The 21,980-nt window shown below is 40.4% G+C and overlaps 1 protein-coding gene across 6 annotated transcripts in view; it reads left to right on the plus strand.

The window, feature by feature from the left end:
* Positions 1-21,980, plus strand: part of MCM8 (minichromosome maintenance 8 homologous recombination repair factor) — a 45,511-nt gene that overhangs the window by 17,935 nt on the left and 5,596 nt on the right. For 5 of the 6 annotated variants that reach the window (XM_024238744.3, XM_024238746.3, XM_024238745.3 and 2 more), the window contains 7 exons: positions 3,257-3,287; positions 4,320-4,460; positions 9,146-9,287; positions 14,223-14,418; positions 16,032-16,251; positions 17,163-17,372; positions 18,525-18,601. In XM_024238744.3, the coding sequence (XP_024094512.2) occupies positions 3,257-3,287; positions 4,320-4,460; positions 9,146-9,287; positions 14,223-14,418; positions 16,032-16,251; positions 17,163-17,372; positions 18,525-18,601 (1,017 nt within the window). The remainder of the gene's footprint in view (positions 1-3,256; positions 3,288-4,319; positions 4,461-9,145; positions 9,288-14,222; positions 14,419-16,031; positions 16,252-17,162; positions 17,373-18,524; positions 18,602-21,980) is intronic. The other variant, XM_063720667.1, reaches the window with a different exon arrangement.

A 21,980-nucleotide genomic window follows, 5' to 3' on the forward strand; every position in this document is an offset into this window, starting at 1 on the left:
AAGAAGTTTGTCGCTCAACAGAAGAGTGAGGGAACAGTGAATTCCAAAGCCATTTCAATTAGTTCTATGTAGGGTGTTGCTCATAGAGATTCAAATAGAATTAACATATATTCAAAAAAGTATTTGATAATTTTATTTCCATGCTATTGCCATGCCGTGGAGAAGCAGCAAAGTATAGGCATTTTTTGCTTTAGTGGTTAAGAGCTTTTCTTTGGAGACAACCCTAAGTTAGACTCCTGCTTTGGGCATTTACTTCCAGTGTGATCTGTGACATATTACTTAATTTCCCCTATTTGTATCACCTTAAAATGGAAATAATAAGACTCACCTCAGAAGGTTGTTCTAAAGATTAAGTGGGATTTTATAATGTACTTAACATAACTACTGCAACATACTGTTACTTTTGATAATTTTTTGACAACTGTGGGGTAATTTTGAAGAAATAGGAGAAAATGAGAGAGACCGAATAATAGATATATCTAAGAGAGGTAAAGAACTGAGAACGTTTTGAAATGCATTGTATTATAAAAAGTGATCTTGGCCAGGCACAGTGGCTCAAGCCTGTAATCCCAGCACTTTGGGAGGCCGAGGCGGGTGGATCACCTTAGGTCAGGAGTTCGAGACCAACTGGACCAATATGGTGAAACCCTGTCTCTACTAAAAATAGAAAAATTAGCCAGGCATGATTGCAGGTGCCTGTAATCCTAGCTTCCTGGGTGGCTGAGACAGGAGAATCTCTTGAACCTGGGAGGCGGAGGTTGCAGTGATCTGAGATCGCGCCACTGCACTCCAGCCTGAGCAACAGAGCAAGACTCTGTCTCACCTAAAAAAAAAAAAAAAAAAAGTGATTTTGTCATGCTTTGCTGTTCAGTAGGCTCAGGTCTGTAAGAGGATTTGATGCTTTTTCTTTCTGGCTTTAATATTTTAATTAGCTGACTGAGTAAAGAATAGTGCTCCACAGGGGTTTTTTGTCCTTAAACCCTACTTCCCTCTGAATAAAAGCCATTCAGACCCCATCCTGGAAGAGAGGCTGCTCTAACTTAGGGTTCCTGGGGTGGTCTGGGAGTGAGTCCTTTGAGCAGGTGGCCAAGGAAGCAACCTGGTCGAGAATCCAAACATCTTTGGTTCCTCTTAATGATTGTAAATTAAAACTGAACATTTTTAGTGGTCCCTCTTCTCCCATACTTATAGAAGAGTAAGTATGGAAAACTTTTGTTTTCTTCCCACAGTTTGCTTTTTCCCCTCCATGTTTGTGATTTCAGCATCAAAACTAGAATTTTTCATGGTCCTCTATTATCAGTCTAGCAGAGATTGGCAAACTAGGCAGGCTGCCTGTTTTTGTAAGTCAAATTTTATTAAAACACATCCCCACCCGGTTTACTTACATTACTGTTCATAGTTGCTTGCACGCTACAAGTTGAGTAGTTGTGACTGAGACAGTATAGCCTGTGAAGCTGAAAATACTTACTTTCTGGCCCTTTAAGAAAAAATTTGTCAACCCAGCCTAGGTGACAGTAGAAGTTTATGTTTTAGTTTAGATTCCTTCAGAAGCAATGATTTGGGTCAACATAGTTTACTTGGGAGGTGATTCTGGAGTTACTGGTAGGGAAATGGGGAAGTGATGGCAGCCAGTGTAGGTGCCTTAACGAACAGGTGACCCACTAGTGTCTGGGACATAATCCTCCTGGGCCAGTGGAAAACTCCACTGTGGAAAGCCAGCTTCAGTATTTTTCCATTTAAGGGCCTACATTTGGGACTGCCCCCAGGAGTATTAAACACCTCAGCACTTCTGGCCTGCCCATCCTGCCTGCCGATGATGCTTGTGTGGCCATAGAAAGGTCTTTGGCAGACAGGTGCAGATGCCAGTAGGAAGCCAGAACATACTGAACAGTGAGTGCCAAGGGGATATGAGCATACCACCACCTCCTTCTGTGTTTACATATATTAAAAGGGAATAAAGACTCACGTTTTACTCCTGATTTTCTCTCCCACCCTATTTTTGTTTGTTCCTTGTTTATAAAATTGACAAATGTAAATGTACTGTTTTATACTCTTTTTCTTAATTTTTTTTAGAGACAGGGTCTTGCTGTGTTGCCCAGGCTGGATTGCCATGGCACAATCAGAGCTCACTGTAGCTTCCAACTCCTGGCCTTAAGTTATTCTCCCACCTCAGCCTCACAAGTAGCTGGGACTAAAGGTGTGTGCTACCACGCCTGGCAAATTTTTAAATTTTTTTTTGTAGATATCGGGGTCTCACTTTGTTGCACAGGCTAGTTTTGAACTTTTGGGCTGAAGCAGTTCTTCCACCTTGGCCTCCCAGAGTGCTTGCTGGGATTACAGGCATGAACCTGTAAACCAAAAATAAAATTCTAAGGCCCCCCACCCATTTAAACAGACTTCCTCCTCAGCCAGGGCTCTTAAGATTTAACCTGAAAGACTGATTCAGGCCACAAAGGGAAGTGGGGGTCAGACATGCCTTATTATACCTCTCTGGCATTAACATCAACACAGATTTTAAGTCTGATAAGAAACGTTTTACAGCCTGTTCTCTCTGAAACCTGCTAGCTAAAAGCTTCATGTGCATGATAAAACTTTGGTCTCTACAACCTCTTGCATCCCAAACATTCCTTTCTATTGATCCCAGGTCTTTAGACAAACTCAACCAATTATCAACCAGAAAATGTTTAGATTTACCTGTAGGCTGGAAGCCCATGCTTTGAGTTATCCCACCTTTCTGGAGTTTCTGGTTCTACAAATCACTGCACCCGGCCTCATTTTCTTACTTAATTTGACCTTTTGATTTGAACTGAAAAAAATGAAATTTTATCCCCTCTTAGAGTATTATATACTGAGTTCACTTCTTAGTCTCTTTTCAGTGACTTGGCTGCACAGTCTCAAGATGTCTATTCACATAAAATACAATATAATCCCGTATCCTAAAATGGAAGACCATGATTGTGACGCATTTTAAGGCTAGTTGTGTAAGAAGAGCAACATTATATTTAGTTACTTTAAGATGCTTTGCAAGTATCCTCTTTTCCTTATGCAGGCAGAGTTTTTAAAACATTCTAACCCTTATAGATTAACCAAGAATTTTGAGAAATGTACTGTAAGAATAAAATTTCAGTTGAGGGGATGTAAATTTTTTACATTTGTCTTTGTTGATATTAAGCAAGTTAAACAAATTGTAAAGGAGATCTCCTAATGGATCATTGAAATATAAATTAGAATTTATAAGTTGTGTTCTGTTTTTCAGCTCGCTTTGCCCTGTCATTTTTGGTCATGAAGTAAGTATTTTACTTCATCTTTACTCAAAAAGTATATAAGCTAAGCAAAAATAACATATAAAAACTTTATAGAAAGTAGCAAATTTCTATTGGCCAGTTATTTATATCTTAATATGAATCTTTATTTGTAAATTAATGGTATGGGAGGCAAGCAAACTATAGCTCCTTTTTTTTTTTTAATTTTTTTTATTCTTTGAGACAGGGTTTCGCCCTGTCACCCAGGCTAGAGTGTGATGGCGCAGTCATGGCTCACTGCAGCCTCGAGCTTTGGGGCTCAGGTCATCCTCCTGACCTCAGTCTCCTGAGTAGCTGGGACTACAGGCGTGCACCACCATGTGCAGCTAATTTTTTTGTATTTTTTGTAGAGATGGGGTTTTGCCATGTTGCCCACGCTGGTCTGTAAGTCCTGGCCTCAAGTGATCCACCCAATTTAGCCTCCAAAGTGCTGGGATTATAGGTGTCAGCTGTATAGCTCCTTTTAAGAAAAAACTTTTACCAACTAGAGTAAATATAAATGCACTTTTATTTTATTTATTTATCTTTTTGAGATGGAGTCTTGCTCTGTCACCCAGACGGAGTACAGTGATGCGATCTCAGCTCACTGCAACCTCCACCTCCCAAGTTCAAACAGTTCTCCCACCTCAGCCTGCCGAGTAGCTGGGACTACAGGCACACGCCACCAGACCCAGCTACTTTTGGTAAGAAATGGGCTTTTAAAGTGACTAGACACTGCCGTATTAAAGCAGAAACAAATATTTCTCGTTTTTGTGGAATGGATTTATGCCTTGCAAGGTAGGTCTTAGTAATTTCTAAGATAGCTCTCTGATTTTATATGCTTTCAAGTTTGTACTTTTTAATCATTTACATGATAGAAGTTTGTTTTTAGACTTCCTTTTTTAAGGAAAAAATTAACAATCATGCTTTTAAAACAATCCCCAAACAAATTAATGTTATAGAAGGAGGAATACCCCCTTTACTAGTCACCTTTATGTTTTCCTTAATTCTGTTTTTTGTTCTTTTTTCACACTTGAGCTTGTTAAAGCAGGTTTGGCATTAGCACTCTTTGGAGGAAGCCAGAAATATGCAGATGACAAAAACAGAATTCCAATTCGGGGAGACCCACACATCCTTGTTGTTGGAGATCCAGGCCTAGGAAAAAGTCAGATGCTACAGGTAGAAAATCAGTCGTTTAGTGTTTGTTCTTTTGCTTGTAAAATGCGTTAATAATTCACAAGTGAATTTTCTCAAAGCATGTAGTGTGTGTGTTCCAGAGGACATGGTTAGGTGGCGTAAATGAATTGGAATTTGTGTGAGTAATATGTAACTTATATCTGACCATATTTTTAAATTGAGCCAGTCTCCTGTTACATAGGCTGTACAGACATCCTGGTCTGTTGAGACATCAAGATTAGGAAATATTAACCATTTCTCTAACCATTGTTTTGCTAGTTTTTGTCGTTGTTACTTGTTAATGTGACCTCACCTATTAACAGAATAGTTCAGGGGAGTTAAAGCAGGGTCACCTATTCTCCCTCATACAAGTACATAAACACTGTATTGGGCTTTAAGAACAGTCTGCTAAAGGTATGGGATCTGTCTGTATACATCTCCACTGCTTCTGAGTCCAAATCAAGGCAACCTTTTTTTTTTTTTCGAGACAGAGTCACACTCTGTTGCCCAGGCTGGAGTACAGTGGCATGATCTGGGCTCACTGCAACCTCCGCCTCCCACTTTTAAGCAATCCCTGTGCCTCAGCCTCCTGAGTAGCGGGGATTATAGGTGCGCACCACCACGCCCAGCTAATTTTTGCATTTTTAGTAGAGACAGGGTTTTGCTGTATTGGCCAGGCTGGTCTTGAACTCCTGGCCTCAAGTGATCCACCCACCTTAACCTCCCAAAGTGCTGGGATTACAGGTGTGAGCCACCACGCTCGGCCCAAAGCAAGGCAACTGCTGTGACCGGTCATTTGTAGATCCCCAAGAAAATTCTGCCTCTGCCAGTCAGAGCCTAGTGGTTTTCCTTTCCTGGGTTTTATGATGGCTCTAGAAGGTGCTGCATATTGGTATGCTTATAGTTTCCTTAAAGTGACACCCGGTAAGCCAGCTGTAATGTGCTTTCTACTTTATTTTTTTGAGACAAGGTCTCCCTCTTTTGCCCAGACTGAAGTACAGTGGCGCAACTTTGGCTTACTGCAGCCTCCACCTTGGGCTCAGGCAATCCTTCCAACTCAGCCTCTCAAGTAGCTGGGACTATAGACATGTGCCACCATGCCTTGCTAATGCTTTTTTTGTAGAGATGGGGTTTTGCCATGTTGTCCAGGCTGGTCTCGAACTCCTGGGCTCAAGCAGATCCGCCTGCCTCAGCCTTCCAAAGTGCTGGGATTACAGGTGTGAGCCACTGTGCTCGGCCACTGTGCTTTCTAAAAATGCCTGTGACCCCCTTCTTCACTCGATGTGGAAAATTGACCAGGGCTTCTCTGGCCCTTTAGTAAGTTGTAGTAGTATGGCTCCTAAATCTTTTTCCAAGGATTGGGACCCTGGCTGCACATCTTAATTACTTTTGGAGCTCTGTGAAAATACCATAGCCCACTGCAAGCCAATTGAGTTAAGAGTTTCCAAGTTAGTGTCCTAGTGTCTATATGTGTACAACAGTCCACAGATGATTCTAATATGCAGCCAGGCTTGAGAACTGCTTTGATCTTGTCATTACATTATAAACCCACTGTCCTTCATATCTGAGTCATCCTTTATTGCCTGTGGTTGAGTGTTAAACCAGTCATTTTAATTCCTAGATATTATTATAATTCCATAGATATTTCATCTGTGTTTGGTTCCTTTTGGCCAGCTGGGGCTACTTTTTAAAAAATAAATTCTGCTCTGAGACCTCGCTACAATGTAGCCTAACAACAGAGGCTCAAGGTACCCCTTATAGGTGAAACAAAGCTCATCATGAACAGGAATCTGGGTGCAGTAGCTTACGCCTGTAATCCTAACACTTTGGGAGGCCAAGTCGGAAGGATTACTTGAGGCCTGGAGTTCAAGACCAGCCTGTGCAACAAAGTGAGACCCTATCTCTACAAAAAATAAAACAATTAGCTGGGCATGGTGGCGCACACCTGTAGTCCCTGCTACTCCGGAGGCTGCAGCAGGATGATTGCTTGAGCCTAGAAGTTGGAGAATGCAGGGAGCCGTCGTTATGCAACTGTACCCCAGCCTGGGCAATAGAGCAAGACCCTGTCTTTAAAAAAAAAAAAAAAAAAAGAAAGAAAACATTATGTTTAGAATATGTAGGAAAAGATGCAAGTGGGGATCTGAATTGTTACAGCTTTCTTTTCTGTCTTTTGTGTGGTATTATACATGTTCGTGTGTGTAACGTTGGAATTAGTGAATTATAGGTGGGAGCCTGTTTTAACCCCTAGAGTGTCTTATCTGTACAAATCTCATAATTTATACATACTGCTTGCAGTATATAAAACTTCCTTTTTTTGCTCTCTCTCTTTTTTTTTTTGAGGCGGAGTCTCGCTCTGCCGCCCAGGCTGGAGTGCAGTGGCGTGATCTTGGCTCATTGCAAGCTCCGCCTCCCGGGTTCATGCCATTCTCCTGCCTCAGCGTCCCGAGTAGCTGGGACTACAGGCGCCTACCACCACGCCCGGCTAATTTTTTGTATTTTTAGTAGAGACGGGGTTTCACCGTGTTAGCGAGGAGGGTCTCCATCTTCTGATCTTATGATCCGCCCGCCTCGGCCTCCCAAAGTGCTGGGATTACAGGCATGAGCCACCGCGCCTGGCCTCTTTTTTTTTTTAATAAATGTTTCTTGGCAGATAGTTGTTCTAAAGTGTATCTAGTGGTATTGAAAGTGTTAATACCAAGAAGTTACATTGGCAGTTTTTCTTGTTTTTCAGACCTGGAATAATGCCTTTGGCTCAATTTAAAAATAGAATCTGTAATGTTAGTGGAAATTAAACATCCTGAATAGTATAGAGTATGGCATGTAAGCCACACTAAGCCAGGGTTTTTAAAAACGAGACTAATAGGCTGGGTGCAGTGGCTCACGCCTGTAATCCCAACACTTTGGGAGGCCAAGGCAGGAGGACCAAGCTGGACAATATAGTGAGATCCCGTCTCTAAAAACAATTTAAAAAAAAATTAGGTGTGGTGGCATGTGCCTATGGTCCCAGCTACTCAGGAGGCTGAAGTGGGAGAATCACTTGAGCCTAGAAGTTTTAGACCAGCCTGGGCAACATAGTGAGACCTTGTTTCTTACAGAAAATTAATTAGTCAGTCACGATGGCATGCTTCTATAGTCCCAGCTACTAGGGAAGCTGAGGTTGTTGTAACCATGCGAGTTATAGAGAAACGCCACACTTTGAGACAAATTAAATAGTCCTCTATTAGCCGGCGACCGAGAGGCAGCTCACGCCCAAAATTCTCTCAGCCCCGAGGAAGGGGCTAGTTTTGTTTTTATACCATGGTCTAAATAGGGGAGGGGGGATTTTAGCTGAAGCAATTTTTACGGAAGCAGAACTGGCAAAAAGTTAAAAAAATCAATTGGTTCCAAATGCAGTTACAAAAAAATAAACAGTTCCAGGTACAGGGGCTTACCTGTACCCTGCAGGTACAGAGATAAATGCAGGGGTTTTGGATGCCATCCACTGCGCACGCCACCCGGGAGCTGCTGGTGCAACTCGCCTCAGCATCTTATCAACAGGTGCATTTCTGGACGTGCTTTGAGTCAGTTTTACAGTAGCTATGCTTGGAGGGAGGTGAAATGGAGTCTGTCTGGCTCTCTCTCTGCTAGGAGAGAGTCACTCAGGTTAAAACAAGGTAGGATATCACAAGGTGGGATGATCACTTGAGGCCAGGAGTTCAAGGTTGCTGTGAGCTAGGATTGTGCCACTGCACTCCAGCCTGGACGACAGAGTGAGACCCTGCCTCAAAAATAATAAATATAACAAAACAAATTAAAAATTAGGCTAACACCAACCGTTATGAACCATTTACTTTATATTTTTGTGTTTTCTTCTTACCACCTAGTAAACCATCATACTCTGTGTGTTATAAGATTTCTCAGAAAGACTATATAAGTAACAAAAATAATGATAATTACTATTTATTGAGCCAGCAGCATAGGATAACAGTGGGTGTTTGAGATGTGAATACTGTCCCCTGGAATTGGGCAGTGCACTGCCATACACAGCGGTTTTACATTGGGCACTTATGTGCCAGGTACCAAATTAAATGCCTTTCATACATGATTTCATTTATTGTTCAGGGCAATGCTGTGATAAAACATAAGGAAGCTGAGGCTCAGAGAGGTCTGAGAGCCACACAGCTGGTGCATGGTGGAGCCACGATTTAAACAGGTCTGTCTGACTCCAGAGAGCTATGCTTTTAACTCTTGTGCTGTTTACTTTTCTGGCCTGTTATAGCATGTTTGCTCAGAAGGTGAGCATGTATTAAGTCATTTTATTACCTGATGTTTAAAGAAGCATTGGAACCTTCAAAATTAAAATTGGTACTCATGTTTTTGCTTTTCGAACTTGAAAATGAAGCATAAATTGGAATTGTGTTGAGTATTTATATGACCACAGACTTCAGAATCTGACTGCCTGGTTTTGATTGAATCCTGACTTTCCACCTTCATAGCTGTGTAGTTCCTCATTCACTCTTTGTTGGCCTTGGTTTTGACATCAGTAAATCAGGATATAATAATACCTTTCTCTGCTGGTGATGGTGCACCTTGTACACTAAAGCTCTTAAAAGAATACCTAGTATATACCTAATGTTTGTGAGCAACTGCTGTTAGCTATTACTTCCTTTTTACATTGGATGATTCTCTTAAACTTTTTGTTTCCTTAGGCAGCGTGTAATGTTGCCCCACGTGGCGTGTATGTTTGTGGTAACACCACGACCACGTCTGGTCTGACGGTAACTCTTTCAAAAGATAGTTCCTCTGGAGATTTTGCTTTGGAAGCTGGTGCCCTGGTACTTGGTGATCAAGGTGAGAGGCCAAAGGGAATAATTAGTGATTCTGGGACTTTTTGAAAAGCCTTTTCCTTTTCAGTTAATTTCTTTACATTCTGTTTAAGAGAAACATTTAGTTAGCAAAGTCCTAACCAGTAAGTTGACACTGTCAGAAATAATCATTGGAAATGCAGTATCATCATTTTTATACTACAGAATTGAAACTGTATTTAATGTCATTCATTTTCAGAATCTTATAGCAGATACAAGTATATGTAAAAATCAAATAAATATGTGTAGCTCCCTGAACTTCCCATTTCATACCACCTATCACATTTGTGATCATTTTTTTAAAAAGCCTGTTTTGAAGCTTTATAGTAAGCTCCCTGTATGGTGGGATTTGGATGTCTTGTGGACTGCCATGTTCCCATTGCCTAGTACATAGGGGCACAGTAAATACTTGTTGAATGCATTACTATGATTTAGCTCTAAATAGTTGAGAAACCTTGGCACTGACAAAAAGGTGGATGTCATCCTTTGCTCACAGAGGACTTGCAATAGGAGATTACAGGTGTTACTTTTGATGTTTTTTTCTTTTTGTGAGACAGAGTCTTGCTCTGTCACCCAGGCTGGAGGGCAGTGGTGCAGTCTCAGCTTTCTGCAACCTCTGCCTTCCAGGTTCAAGCCATTCTCGTGCCTCCTGAGTAGCTGGGATTACAGGTGTGTGTGACCACATCCAGCTAATTTTTAGTAGAGACAGGGTTTTACCATGTTGGCCAGGCTGGTCTTGAACTCCTGGCCTCAAGTGATCCACCCACCTCACCTCCCAAAGTGCTGAGATTACAGGCTACAGGCGTGAGCCACCATACCTGGCCTACTTCAGAATGAATAGTTTTGCTGTATTGTAACCGAACTCATTGGTTTTTTTTCAGGATTTGAGTGACAGGTGATAAGAAATCCAGGCATAGGGCCCAGCAAGAAGAAACCTCTACATGGGGCATTGTCACCTAAGTTTCTCTTTGTGATGCCTTCACCTTATTGGAAAAACATGTTTCCATGCATGTGTCAGGCAGTGTCCAGATTCCAGTCCAGTTAAGGTCGTTCATTCCTTCTGGTTTGCCAGTGACTTCCACATTTCTGAACCCAGGACCTGGTAGCCACATTTGACACAGTTAATCACTCCTTCCTCCTTGAGACCCTTGAAATTCTCGTTGGTTTCCAGGCCACTTTACTTCATTCTTTACTTCTTTCTCAGTCGTTTACTGGTTCTTCATCTCTACAGCCTCTTACCTGTTGTTAACTAAGGTGCTTAGTTCTTGGACCTTTTGTCTTCTAGGTCAGTATTTACCTTCTTGGTGATCTTGTATAGTTTCATTGGCTTTACCTACCTATCCATGAAAAATTCTAAATTTATAATCTCATTTCCCTTAAATATCAGGTACATACTTCTTATTGTCTCTACAGTATCTCCACAAATTTCTCAAACTTAACATGTCTAAAATTGAAATCCTGATTTTGCCTTTCAAATCTATTTTCACAGTCTTCCTCATCTCAGTAAATGACAACTCTCATTATAATTGCTCAAATCAGAAAACATGGAGCCATCCTTGACTTTTTCTCATACCCCACATTAATCTGTCAGCAAATCTTGTTGGCTCTACCGTGAAAATATATCTGCTCTCTAACCACTTCTTCATTACCCTGGTCCGTGGCACCATCATGTCTCACATGGATTATTACTGTAATCTCCTAATTGGCATGCCTATAACCACCCTTGCCCCTTCCTGTTGTTTTTCATACGGTAATCTCATTAAAAATTAGATAGTGTTACTCTTTTGCTCACAACCCTCCAGTTACTGCCCGTCTCGCTCAGAGTGAAAGCCAAAGTCTTGAGAGTGGCCCAGGGCCATTCATGTTCTGGCCTTTCACCTCTTTTGCCTCCTTATCTGCTGCTTCCCATGTCTCCTCTTCTCTAGCTCCATTGGTGGCTCTGCCTTGGACACCACCAGCACACCAGGCAGGTCACATTTCCTCATAAGGGCCTTTGTACTTTCTGTTCCGTTTGCCTGGAATGTTCTTACCCCAGATAGAGCTGCAAAGGCTTGTTTTCTTTCTCCCTTAATGTTTTGCTCAACCGTCCTGATCCCAGTGAGGTCTTCCCTAAGTACCATATTTTAACTTATAACCTCCCCTGCCCCTGCTGCACCTTAGCAGACCTTATTTTCCTTACCCTAATATACTTTTTTCTTCCATAGCACTTTTCACCTTCTATATTGTTTACTTTTTTATTGCCTAGCTCCCCTATTGGCTGAGTAGAACATAAGCTTCCAAGAGCAGGGAATTTTGTCTTTTCAGTGCCATACTTGGCATTCCTAGAACATAGTACTGGTATATAGAAGGCATTCAGTTTATTGAATTTATAAATTTATTGCATTTATATCTAGTAAATATTTGCTGAATAAATAAATACCAAAAACATGTATCTCGTTATTATATAGCTCATCAGAAGTGAGAATATCTTTGCTAAGTTACCAGGTAAAATATAGTAATAAAAAGATGATACTCATGAAACCCTGAAACTTTTCATTAACTAGAAGTAGAAAGTGATTTGGAGGTTTTTAAAAAAAATTTTAATGCCAGCACTTTGGGAGGCCGAGGCAGGCAGAACACTTGAGACCAGGAGTTTGAGACCAGCCTGGCCAACATGGCAAAACCCTGTCTCTACTAAAAATACAAAAATTAGCTGGGTGAGGTGGCGCATGCCTGTAATCCCTGCTGCTCAGGTGGCTGAAGCACAAGAATCGCTTGAACCAAGGAGATGGAGGTTGCAGTGAGACATGATGGTGCCACTGTACTCCAGCCTGGGTAACAGAACGAAACTCTGTCTCTCAAAAAAAAAAAAAAAAAAAAAAAGTTCAAAGTGTATGTTTTATGCTTTAAAACAAGGGGTCATTAAACTTTGGTCCATAGGTCAAACCAGCCAACAGTGTGTTTTAGTACAGTCCACAAGTTAAAACTGGCTTATATATTTTTAAAAGATTGTAAAGTACAAACAAACAGAAAAGCCAAAGAATATGTAAGGTTGTACATGGCCTGTGAAACTTAAAATATATACTTCTGCACCTTTGCAGAAAAGGCTTACCAGCTCTTGCTTTATACTTTGAAAAGTGACAGCCAAAGTAGGAAGTAGCTTGACTTTGTTCCTACCCCATCTCTGAGGAACTGTATTAGCAATCTTGATAATTTCCAGTAATACCATGAATCCAGAGAGGTATAGGCAGACAGAGCAGTAGGCAGCCCAGGGAAAGGTGGAGATAAAGCCTATGAGTGTACCACTGCTAGGATCTTAGCACAGGCAGGGAAGGCTCACTATGTCCCGGAGCTCCACATTGAACAGCAGGAACAGGCTAATGCGCTGGGATCCCCTGCCATGAATATGGGACACATTCCCAACAGAGGCGGGTGAACTCTCAGAAGAGAGATCAGCAAGAATGGTGGTACAAAGTTCAACAAAGCCCCCCTTGCTTCCCTCTCCTAAATCATGACGTTACCAAAAAGTGCAAACTGTAGCTGGAAAGGAAAAAATGGGTCAAAATTACATTGGGAAAAGCGTATTGACAAGAATTCATGTATACTGTGTCGGAAAAAATAGGTTTGGACAGAGCAGCCATTATTATACATGAGCAAGATAAAGAGACAGCATAGCAGCTGTGAAGAAATAACGTAGGAAGAAAGAAAGACATTTAATATGCCCAGTAAAAGACCTCACTGTAGACAAAATTATAATCTAAGGAACAAATGAAAATTTCCCATGAGTGTTTCATGTTTGATAAGAACATTAATGAAATAGCTCAAAACAAAAAGATAAGGGTATGAGAGACAAATTGATGACTAACAATGTTATTAAACTAATATATAAAATTGACACTGCTGAATGAGAAATTATAAAGAGGAAAGGCTTGAGATAATCACAGTGAATGCAAAAGAACAAAGCTTAATACAATTAGAGAGGAAATAACAGAGATAGAGAACAAAGGAAATTCAACATAATTGGTTCCATGAAGTAGAAAACCCAAACATGAAACCAGAAATGGATTCAAGGATAGAAGAAAATCTGTTGAAATAAACTAAAGGCACTGTATGTGCCAGGAATGTCATGTCTATTGCACAAGTTATTGGGGACTCTCTAACATTACCTTATAATATTTGTCTTCCCTGCTCCCCATACCAATTAGGTTAGCAGCTGGGGGTCAAAAAGACTAATCAGCAGTTATTTTCCATATACTCCTCTGTGCTAGCAAGGCTTACTTAGGTATAGAGTAGATATGGAGGGGTTTAACCACATCAAAGCCCTTCAGATGTGACCCCCAGATACTAACCTAACTGGTATGGGGAGAAAGGAAGACAAATATTACAAGGTAATGTTAGAGAATCTCCAATAACTTATGCAATAGACATGACATTCCTGGTACATACAATGCCTTTAGTTAGTGGTGGTGCATTGTATTATGTTTAAAGAGATTAAGTGATTTCCCTATAAGTGCATACAAGTGTATAGTCAATACCTGGTATAGGTTTTGAAATATACTTATTAAACATAATAAACTTATTATATGTGTATTGAGGTATACTTATTAAATTGTGCGTGTGTGTGTGTATGTAACATCTCACCCATTTGAATTTAAGTCCTTAAGCATTTTGAGGATTACTCTTCATTTTTGTAATCCTCACAACATAGTGCCTTGCGTATGAAAAATGCTAAAGGAATAACTATTACACAAGACTTAGTTAAATAAGACAAATGTATTAACTTGCTGCGAAACAAACAGTAATTCTCCATTGTATGACATTTTATAATTTTAACTGCTGAAACAAATGGAAATAATTATTGTGAAACAATTTCCATCCTATAAAATTTGGAACTCGACCGAAGAAAAAATGTTTTTTCTGCTTTATTCTATTTTGATTGTAGGTATTTGTGGAATCGATGAATTTGATAAGATGGGGAATCAACATCAAGCCTTGTTGGAAGCCATGGAGCAGCAAAGTATTAGTCTTGCTAAGGCTGGTGTGGTTTGTAGCCTTCCTGCAAGAACTTCTATTATTGCTGCTGCAAATCCAGTTGGAGGACATTACAATAAAGCCAAAACAGTTTCTGAGAATTTAAAGTAAGTCTCTTCAAATGTTTATACCTTTAATATATTGAATTACTCTAATTCAATAAGAAAAAGAAATAGTTCACAGAACTACATGGGAAAAACATGGATATTTCACAGAAGTTACAAATGTCCAATAAATGCACAAAAATGTGCTTAAACACTGCAGAGTAAAACAATGAAGTACCATTGAGATCCACCAGACTGGCAAACATTTTAAATATTAATCATTTTTGGCAAAGTAGTGTGAAAATGGTTTCTCACTGGCTGGGCGGGTGGCTTATGCCTGTAATCGCAGCACTTTGGGAGGCTGAGGCGGGTGGATCACCTGAAGTCAGGAGTTTGAGACCAGCCTGGCCAACATGGCAAAACCCCGTCTTTAGTAAAAATACAAAAATTAGCCAGGCATGATGGCAGCCACCTGTAATCTCAGCTACTTGGGAGGCTGGGGCAGGAGAATTGCTTGAACCTGGGAGGTGGAGGTTGCAGTGAGCCGAGATTGTGCCACCACACTCCATCCTGGGTGACAGAGTGAGACTCCATGTCAAAAAAAAAAAGAAAAAAAATTGTTTCTCACATACACAATTTATTATTTTGTAGGACCCCTTGGTGTGTTGATCACAATTCTAAATGCACATTCTGTTTGTTATAGCCACTCTACTTTTAGGACTACTGTTCACAGAAATAGTCATACAAGTGCACAACGATAGGTTTATAGCATGGGTATTGCAGCATTATTGCTGCCAAACATTGGAAACACCTTAAAACTATAATAAGACTGTAGTGATTATGAGAACAAAAGTGGCTTTGTATGTACTAATGGGGGAACATGTCTGTGCTGTACTATTAAGTGAGAAGAGCACATTAACAAACTTAAATTTAAGTGGTATGATCCTGCTTTTTTCAAAAACAATGTTTATGTATGTATGCTTTCTCTTCTAATTCATTCTGTACAGCTTGGACAAAATGTGTGGAAAAGGAAAAATATATTTAAGTGATACAAAAGTGAGAAAAAGACAAAAGAGTGCCTCCTGAAAAATTAGAGCCTTAAGCCTAGTGGGGGTGGAGTTAATTTCCTATTGTTTAATAATGTATCATTATAGAAACAGTCTTTGATACATAGTGAAATACACAATGTGTACTTGGAGATTTAGGGTATTTACCACCACCACCAAAAAAATCAACCTACTAGTAGTTTTTCTTTAGTAAAATGACAAAGTGCTATATTAGAAAAATCAGAAAGATCTATTGAACAAAAATCCAGCAGACTTGGATTCTGTTTTTTAATGGTATCATGAACAAAATACTGAACTAGCTAACCTCTGATATGTCATGTAGCAGTATTGCCAATTAGTGATAATAGGACATGAAGAATTCAGTGGGTTTGGGGGTGTGAGAAAGAGCCATGTCCTCAACCTACCCGGGGTAGATACGTGTAATTCTTGTGCCTATGTTGCAGTGGTTGGATATATCGAATCCAAGAAGCTATTTGCTTATTTCTTTAACCTAAATCTTGGTTTTTCAAGTTCTGCATGAAACTTTAATAGTAAACAAGTGAGTAAACAGTTTTCTGGTTTTTCCTTTTGATTCCAATCATTGTTTCTTCTTTCTTTCATGCTTCGTAGAATGGGGAGTGCACTACTATCCAGATTTGATTTGGTCTTTATCCTGTTAGATACTCCAAATGAGCATCATGATCACTTACTCTCTGAACATGTGATTGCAATAAGAGCTGGAAAGCAGAGAACCATTAGCAGTGCCACAGTAGCTCGTATGAATAGTCAAGATTCAAATACTTCAGTACTTGAAGTAGTTTCTGAGAAACCATTATCAGAAAGACTAAAGGTATAAATGTTTCTTCTCCTTATTCAGTTTGGTTCTGTTTGAATGTCAAAGTTCAGTGTGTGGCTTATTGTAGAGCAGTAGGATATAAACTTTTTTTTACCAGAACTTTTTAATATTTCAGTACTAGAGTTTATGTAAACTTGATTTGAAATAATCCAAGTCAGCCTGGCGCAGTGGCTCATACCGGTAATCCCAGCACTTTGGGAGGCCGAGGCAGGTGGATCACGAGGTCAAGAGATCGAGACCATCCTGGCCAACATGATGAAACCCCATCTCTACTAAAAATACAAAAATTAGCTGGGCATGGTGGCGCGTGTCTGTAATCTCAGCTACTTGGGAGGCTGAGGCAGGAGAATTGCTTGAACCTGGGAGGCGGAAGGTTGCAGTGAGCTGAGATCGCACCACTGCACTCCAGCCTGAGTGACAGAGTGAGACTGTCTCAAAAAAAAGGAATCTAAGTCAGCTAAGATGAGAGCTACAGATAAAGTGTTTGGTTGATTTGGAGAGTCTTTTAGAATTGTATATTTATCTAAACAAGTTATTTATTTATTCTGAGACATAGTCTCACTCTATTGCTCAGGCTGGAGTGCAGTGGTGTGATCTTGGCTCACTGCAACCTCCGTCTCCCGGGTTCAAGCGATTCTCCTGCCTCAGTCTCCCAAGTAGCTGGGACTCCAGGCACATGCTACCACGCCTGGCTAATTTTTGTATTTTTAGTAGAGATGGGGTTTTGCTGTGTTGGCCAGGCTGGTCTTGAACTCCTGACCTCAGGTGATGTGTCCTCCTTGGCCTCCCAAAGTGCAGGGATTACAGGCGTGAGCCACTGCATCTGGCCTAAACAAGTTATTTTAGCAGAAATATTTTATTTGCTACTTATCTTTGTTATCTTGGGCCTTTTAATCATGCTTCAGGTGGTTCCTGGAGAAACAATAGATCCCATTCCCCACCAGCTATTGAGAAAGTACATTGGCTATGCTCGGCAGTACGTGTACCCAAGGCTATCCACAGAAGCTGCTCAAGTTCTTCAAGATTTTTATCTTGAGCTCCGGAAACAGAGCCAGAGGTTAAATAGCTCACCCATCACTACCAGGCAGCTGGAATCTTTGATTCGTCTGACAGAGGTTTGTTTCTTTTTATGGTCATTCTTTTTTTGGCTTAAAGGGGAAGGGTGTGCCTTGACTTCTCTTTTGAAGTATTTTCTGCATAATTGACTCCATTTTTCTTTCTATAGAGAGATGTTAGAAATGGATGGATGAAAGTTTTTTAAAAGATTTTGTCATGTCTATAACATATCAAAGTATAGCTACTTTTTTCTAGTCACAGAATCAATTACTTAGCTTGCAACTTTTCTTTTGTTTTTCTTTGACTGACTCTTAGGAGACTCCTGGAATATCTGAAAAGTGGTTAGGTTAACTAGGAGTATGAGACCCAAGTTGAGTATATGGGAACGTGGAATGTGTCAGGTATCTTGAGTATTTTATTTTTTTACATGACAGGTCCACAAGGATAGTTCCTGTGTTTTTAACAGCAGTAATATCTATTCACAGTTTGAAATACTAAGAGAACTCTGGCAGTAAAAATTAGCTAGCTCAGAGTTTGGGCTTTTTGCTCCTAAGATCTGATTAATTCTTCTTTGTTGTTTTACCGTATTGGTTAGGTATGATTTCCTAAAAGTAAAAGGCAAGGGAAAACCAAGTGTATTTCATCATCAAATCTCCTGAAATGAACACTCAGAAATATACGTTAATAAGTAAAAATGAGGTTTATCCTTATTTTAAGTGAGTTGTAATTTTCATAGTTAAGGTTTCAGAGATTTTTGTTGTTGTTGTTTGCCCTGAGTCAGGGTCTCCATCTGTCACCTAGGCTGGAGTTCAGTGGCATGATCAAGCCTCATTGCAGCCTCTCCTCCCAGGCTCAAGGGATCCTCCCACCTCAGCTTCCCAAGTAGCTGGGACTACAGGCATACACCACCGCACCCAGCTAATTTTAAAATTTTTTTGTAGAGACAGGTCCTCACTTTGTTGCCCAGGCTGGTCTCGAGCTCCTGGGCTCAAGTGATCCTCCCACCTCAGCCTCCCAAAGTGCTGGGATTATAGGCGTGAGCCACCACCCCCAGCCCAGAGAATTACTTTCATATTTTGACTTTTGATGTTATAACCTTCCTTGCCTAAAGGTCAGTTTTTGTGTAAAACGAGTAAATGAAGTAAAGCTTAGACATACTATGGTAAATATATTCATCTTTTGTCATCTGAAAATGGTGTTTTCTTTTAAAGGCACGAACAAGGTTGGAATTAAGAGAGGAAGCAACCAAAGAAGATGCTGAGGATATAGTGGAAATTATGAAATATAGGTAAGATAAAAATTTCAAATTGTTTTAAATGAAATACCAGTTATCTTCCCACCTCAAATTAGGTAATAGGCCAAGGCTACTTTTATTTAGCCCATTGGGTCACTTATTTTCCTCCTGAACAGAGTATCGTTTCTTAGTTTAAAATATTTCTCACTGTGTAAATAATCTTTACATTAAAAATTTTTTTGAATGAGTAATACATTTACATAGTGCTAAAATCAGTTCCAAAACCTATTGGAGAAGAGCTAGCTCCCATGCTATTTACCACCTACTCGCCCTTCACCCAGACACCCATTGCTTTTCCATAGTCTACTGTTTACACTCTTCTGTACTGGTTTTGAATTTTAACAATATATCCAGAGATCTTTTTTTATTAGAGACTCTTTTTTTATAGCTAGAGTATTCTATTGTGTAGATATACTATATAGTATATTTGATCAGTCCCCTATTGACATGTAAATATTTTCCATTCTTGTGCTTTTAAATAATGCTACAATGAGTAATGTTCTACGTAAGATACTTCGTATGTGGGTAAGTTGTGCACCTACATGATAAATTCTCAGAAGTGATATTTCTGGGTTCAACAGTAAATACTATAGGTTTTTGATAACTATTGCTAAATTGTATCCTTTGCATTTTACATCATTTAGTAGATAATGATTCCTAGAAGGTAGAAAAGAAAAATTAATTGAGCATATATGTTTACCTTAGACATAGATTTTTAAAAATCAGTAATATTATTTTAGGTAGGTTTTTTTATTCCAGATAAAAAAATTTTTTTAATAGGTCCGTACTTTCATAAGCTTCAAAATTCCAAAGTTCAAAAAGTATAGGCTGGGCATGGTGGCTCACACCTGTAATCCCAGTACTTTGGGAGGCCAAGGCAAGTGGATCACCTGAGGTCAGGAGTTCGAGACCAGCCTGGGCAACATGGTGAAACCCTGTCTCTACTAAAAATATAAAAAATTAGCCGGGCGTGGTGGCTAGCGCCTGTAATCCCAGTTACTTGGGAGGCTGAGGCAGGAGATTTGCTTGAACCTGGGAGGTGGAGGTTGCAGTGAGCTGAGATTGTGCCACTGTACTCTAGCCTGGGTGACAGAGCAAGACTCTGTCTGTCTCAAAAAAAAAAAAAGTATATAGTGGAAAAAGTTTCCTCCTACTCAGCTTAATAGTTACCCCGTTCTTCCTGCTAGCCAGTGGCAATTATTAGCAGTTTTTTGTGTGACTACGTATCTATATATTCTTTTTTCCCCTTTGTAGACAAATGGTAACTATAACAACATACCATATACATACTATACCTTACTTTTTTCATTTAAAATGCATTTTTAATATCATCTCATAGCAATGAAAATACATTATCTGTTAGGAATCTACTTTTCCAAGACCAAAAAATATATTGAAGATGAAATTATCTTATTTTGTTAAGTAATTTCTAATTCTTCTAAGGTAGATGAATTCTTTTGTCCTAGTAGCTGCTGATTCTGAGGTTTGTGTGGTGTCAAGAACCAGGTGGTTTTGCCCAGCTATTCCCCTTTGGCTGTGAATAAAAGTGCAGCATAGCTGGAAGAGCAAGGGCTTTGGAGTTCAACCTGGAGCTGCCATGGCAAGTTACACACTGCTTCTCAGTTTCCTCTGGTGTAAAACACGTCACAAAGGATTGTGCTCTGAGGTGTCATGCAGTGATGCTCAATAAAGTGACAGATACGGTTCTGATACATTAGAGAACACAGAACACTCAATAAACACTGTTTACTATCAATAGCACGAGTCTTTTTTTTTTTTTTTTTTTTGAGACAGAGTCTGGTTCTGTCACCCAGGCTGGAGTGCAGTGGTGTGATGTTGGCTCACTGCAGCCGGCGCCCCCTGGGTTCAAGCAATTCTCCTGCCTGAGCCTCCCAAGTAGCCTCCCAATTAGTAGGTGTGGTGTGCATGCCACCACACCTGCTAATTTTTGTATTTTTAGTAGAGATGGGGTTTCACCATGTTGGCCAGGATGGTCTCAAACACCTGGCCTTAAGTGATCTGCCTGCCTTGTCCTCCCAAAGTGCTGGGATTACAGGCATGAGCCACCATGCCTGGCCTGATAGTGCAAGTTTTGTTGATACTCAGATGAGGCTGAGCAGATCCCCTTTTCTCTGAGTTAGACCATAAACCGAAGGCCTCAAAAACTGGCAGATCTCACCCTAGATAAGAAGTTTCCAAAATTACCCTTTTCAAAGAATTTTTATGGTCTAGTCCTCAGTGCTCTCCATCTAAATTGTGCAGTATGTCTTAGCTGCAGATCCTTTTCTTCTTGTCTTTTCCTCATAGGGAGACACCTTACCTAGTTGTCTCTTTGTCCCCAGCCTGGTACTGGCCCATCCCTGGAGGCTGCTGTCTTCTCTCTGCTGCCTCTAGAAGTATGCAGATGGGTAGAAGGGCACCCATGTCACCTCCTGAAGGTACAATAATCTGCAGCTTGTTTCCTGCCCTTAGAGGGAGTCCATGGAAGAAGAGGAACCTTTCTCCTTAATTCAGTCTCAGAGTTTGTAAGCAACCGTGAGGTTCTACTGGCTGTCTTTGAAAGCTTTAAAGATTCTAGAATTGACAGCTCTTAATTTTTTATTGGTGGCACCAAAGTAACTGCCTCATAATAAGAAAAATTAATAATTATTGACTCCCAACCCTTTCAGCTAATTTCTAACAACTTACCTTCTGTGTCTAAGTATCCTATTGGTATGGCATCACACAGTGCTTTTTTTTTTTCTCTCTTTTTTTTAGACAGAGTCTTGCTCTATCATCCAGGCTGGAGAGTAAAGTGGCGTGATCTCAGTTCACTGCAACCTCTGCCTCCTGGGTTCAAGCGATTCTCCTGCCTCAGCCTCCTGAGTAGCTGGGATTACAGGCACCTGCCACCACGCCCAGCTAATTTTTTTGTATTTTTAGTAGAGACGGGGTTTCGCCAAGTTGGCCAGGCTAGTCTTGAACTCCTGACCTCAGGTGATCTGCCCACCTTGGCCTCCTAAAGTGCTGGGATTACAGGCAGGAGCCACCGCGCCTGACATCACACAGTGCTTGACCCGTCAATTTTCTCTCTTTATGTGATTCAGTACTAGGGTTTGAGGGATCTTGTAGCTGAAAATTTTACCAACCTGGCTTTAGTCCCTCTCCAGTTGATCTCATTATGTTGGAGACTCTCTAGTTGCCATTTATAAGCAACCAGATAGTCTAGGAATTTACTAGACTTTCTCATACAACTTGCTGCTAGGGGCATGGTGTGCTAGCATATGAAGTAAAAGAATGGCCACAAAATCTAGTTGTCTGCCTGACTTCTTGTGGGTATGGCTTTCTGAGAGACCAGACTAGAGACTGACCTAGCAGAGATATTTTTTCCCAT

The sequence above is a fragment of the Pongo abelii genome, chromosome 21 (genome assembly GCF_028885655.2).
Source record: "Pongo abelii isolate AG06213 chromosome 21, NHGRI_mPonAbe1-v2.0_pri, whole genome shotgun sequence".
NCBI classification, from domain to species: Eukaryota; Metazoa; Chordata; class Mammalia; order Primates; family Hominidae; genus Pongo; species Pongo abelii.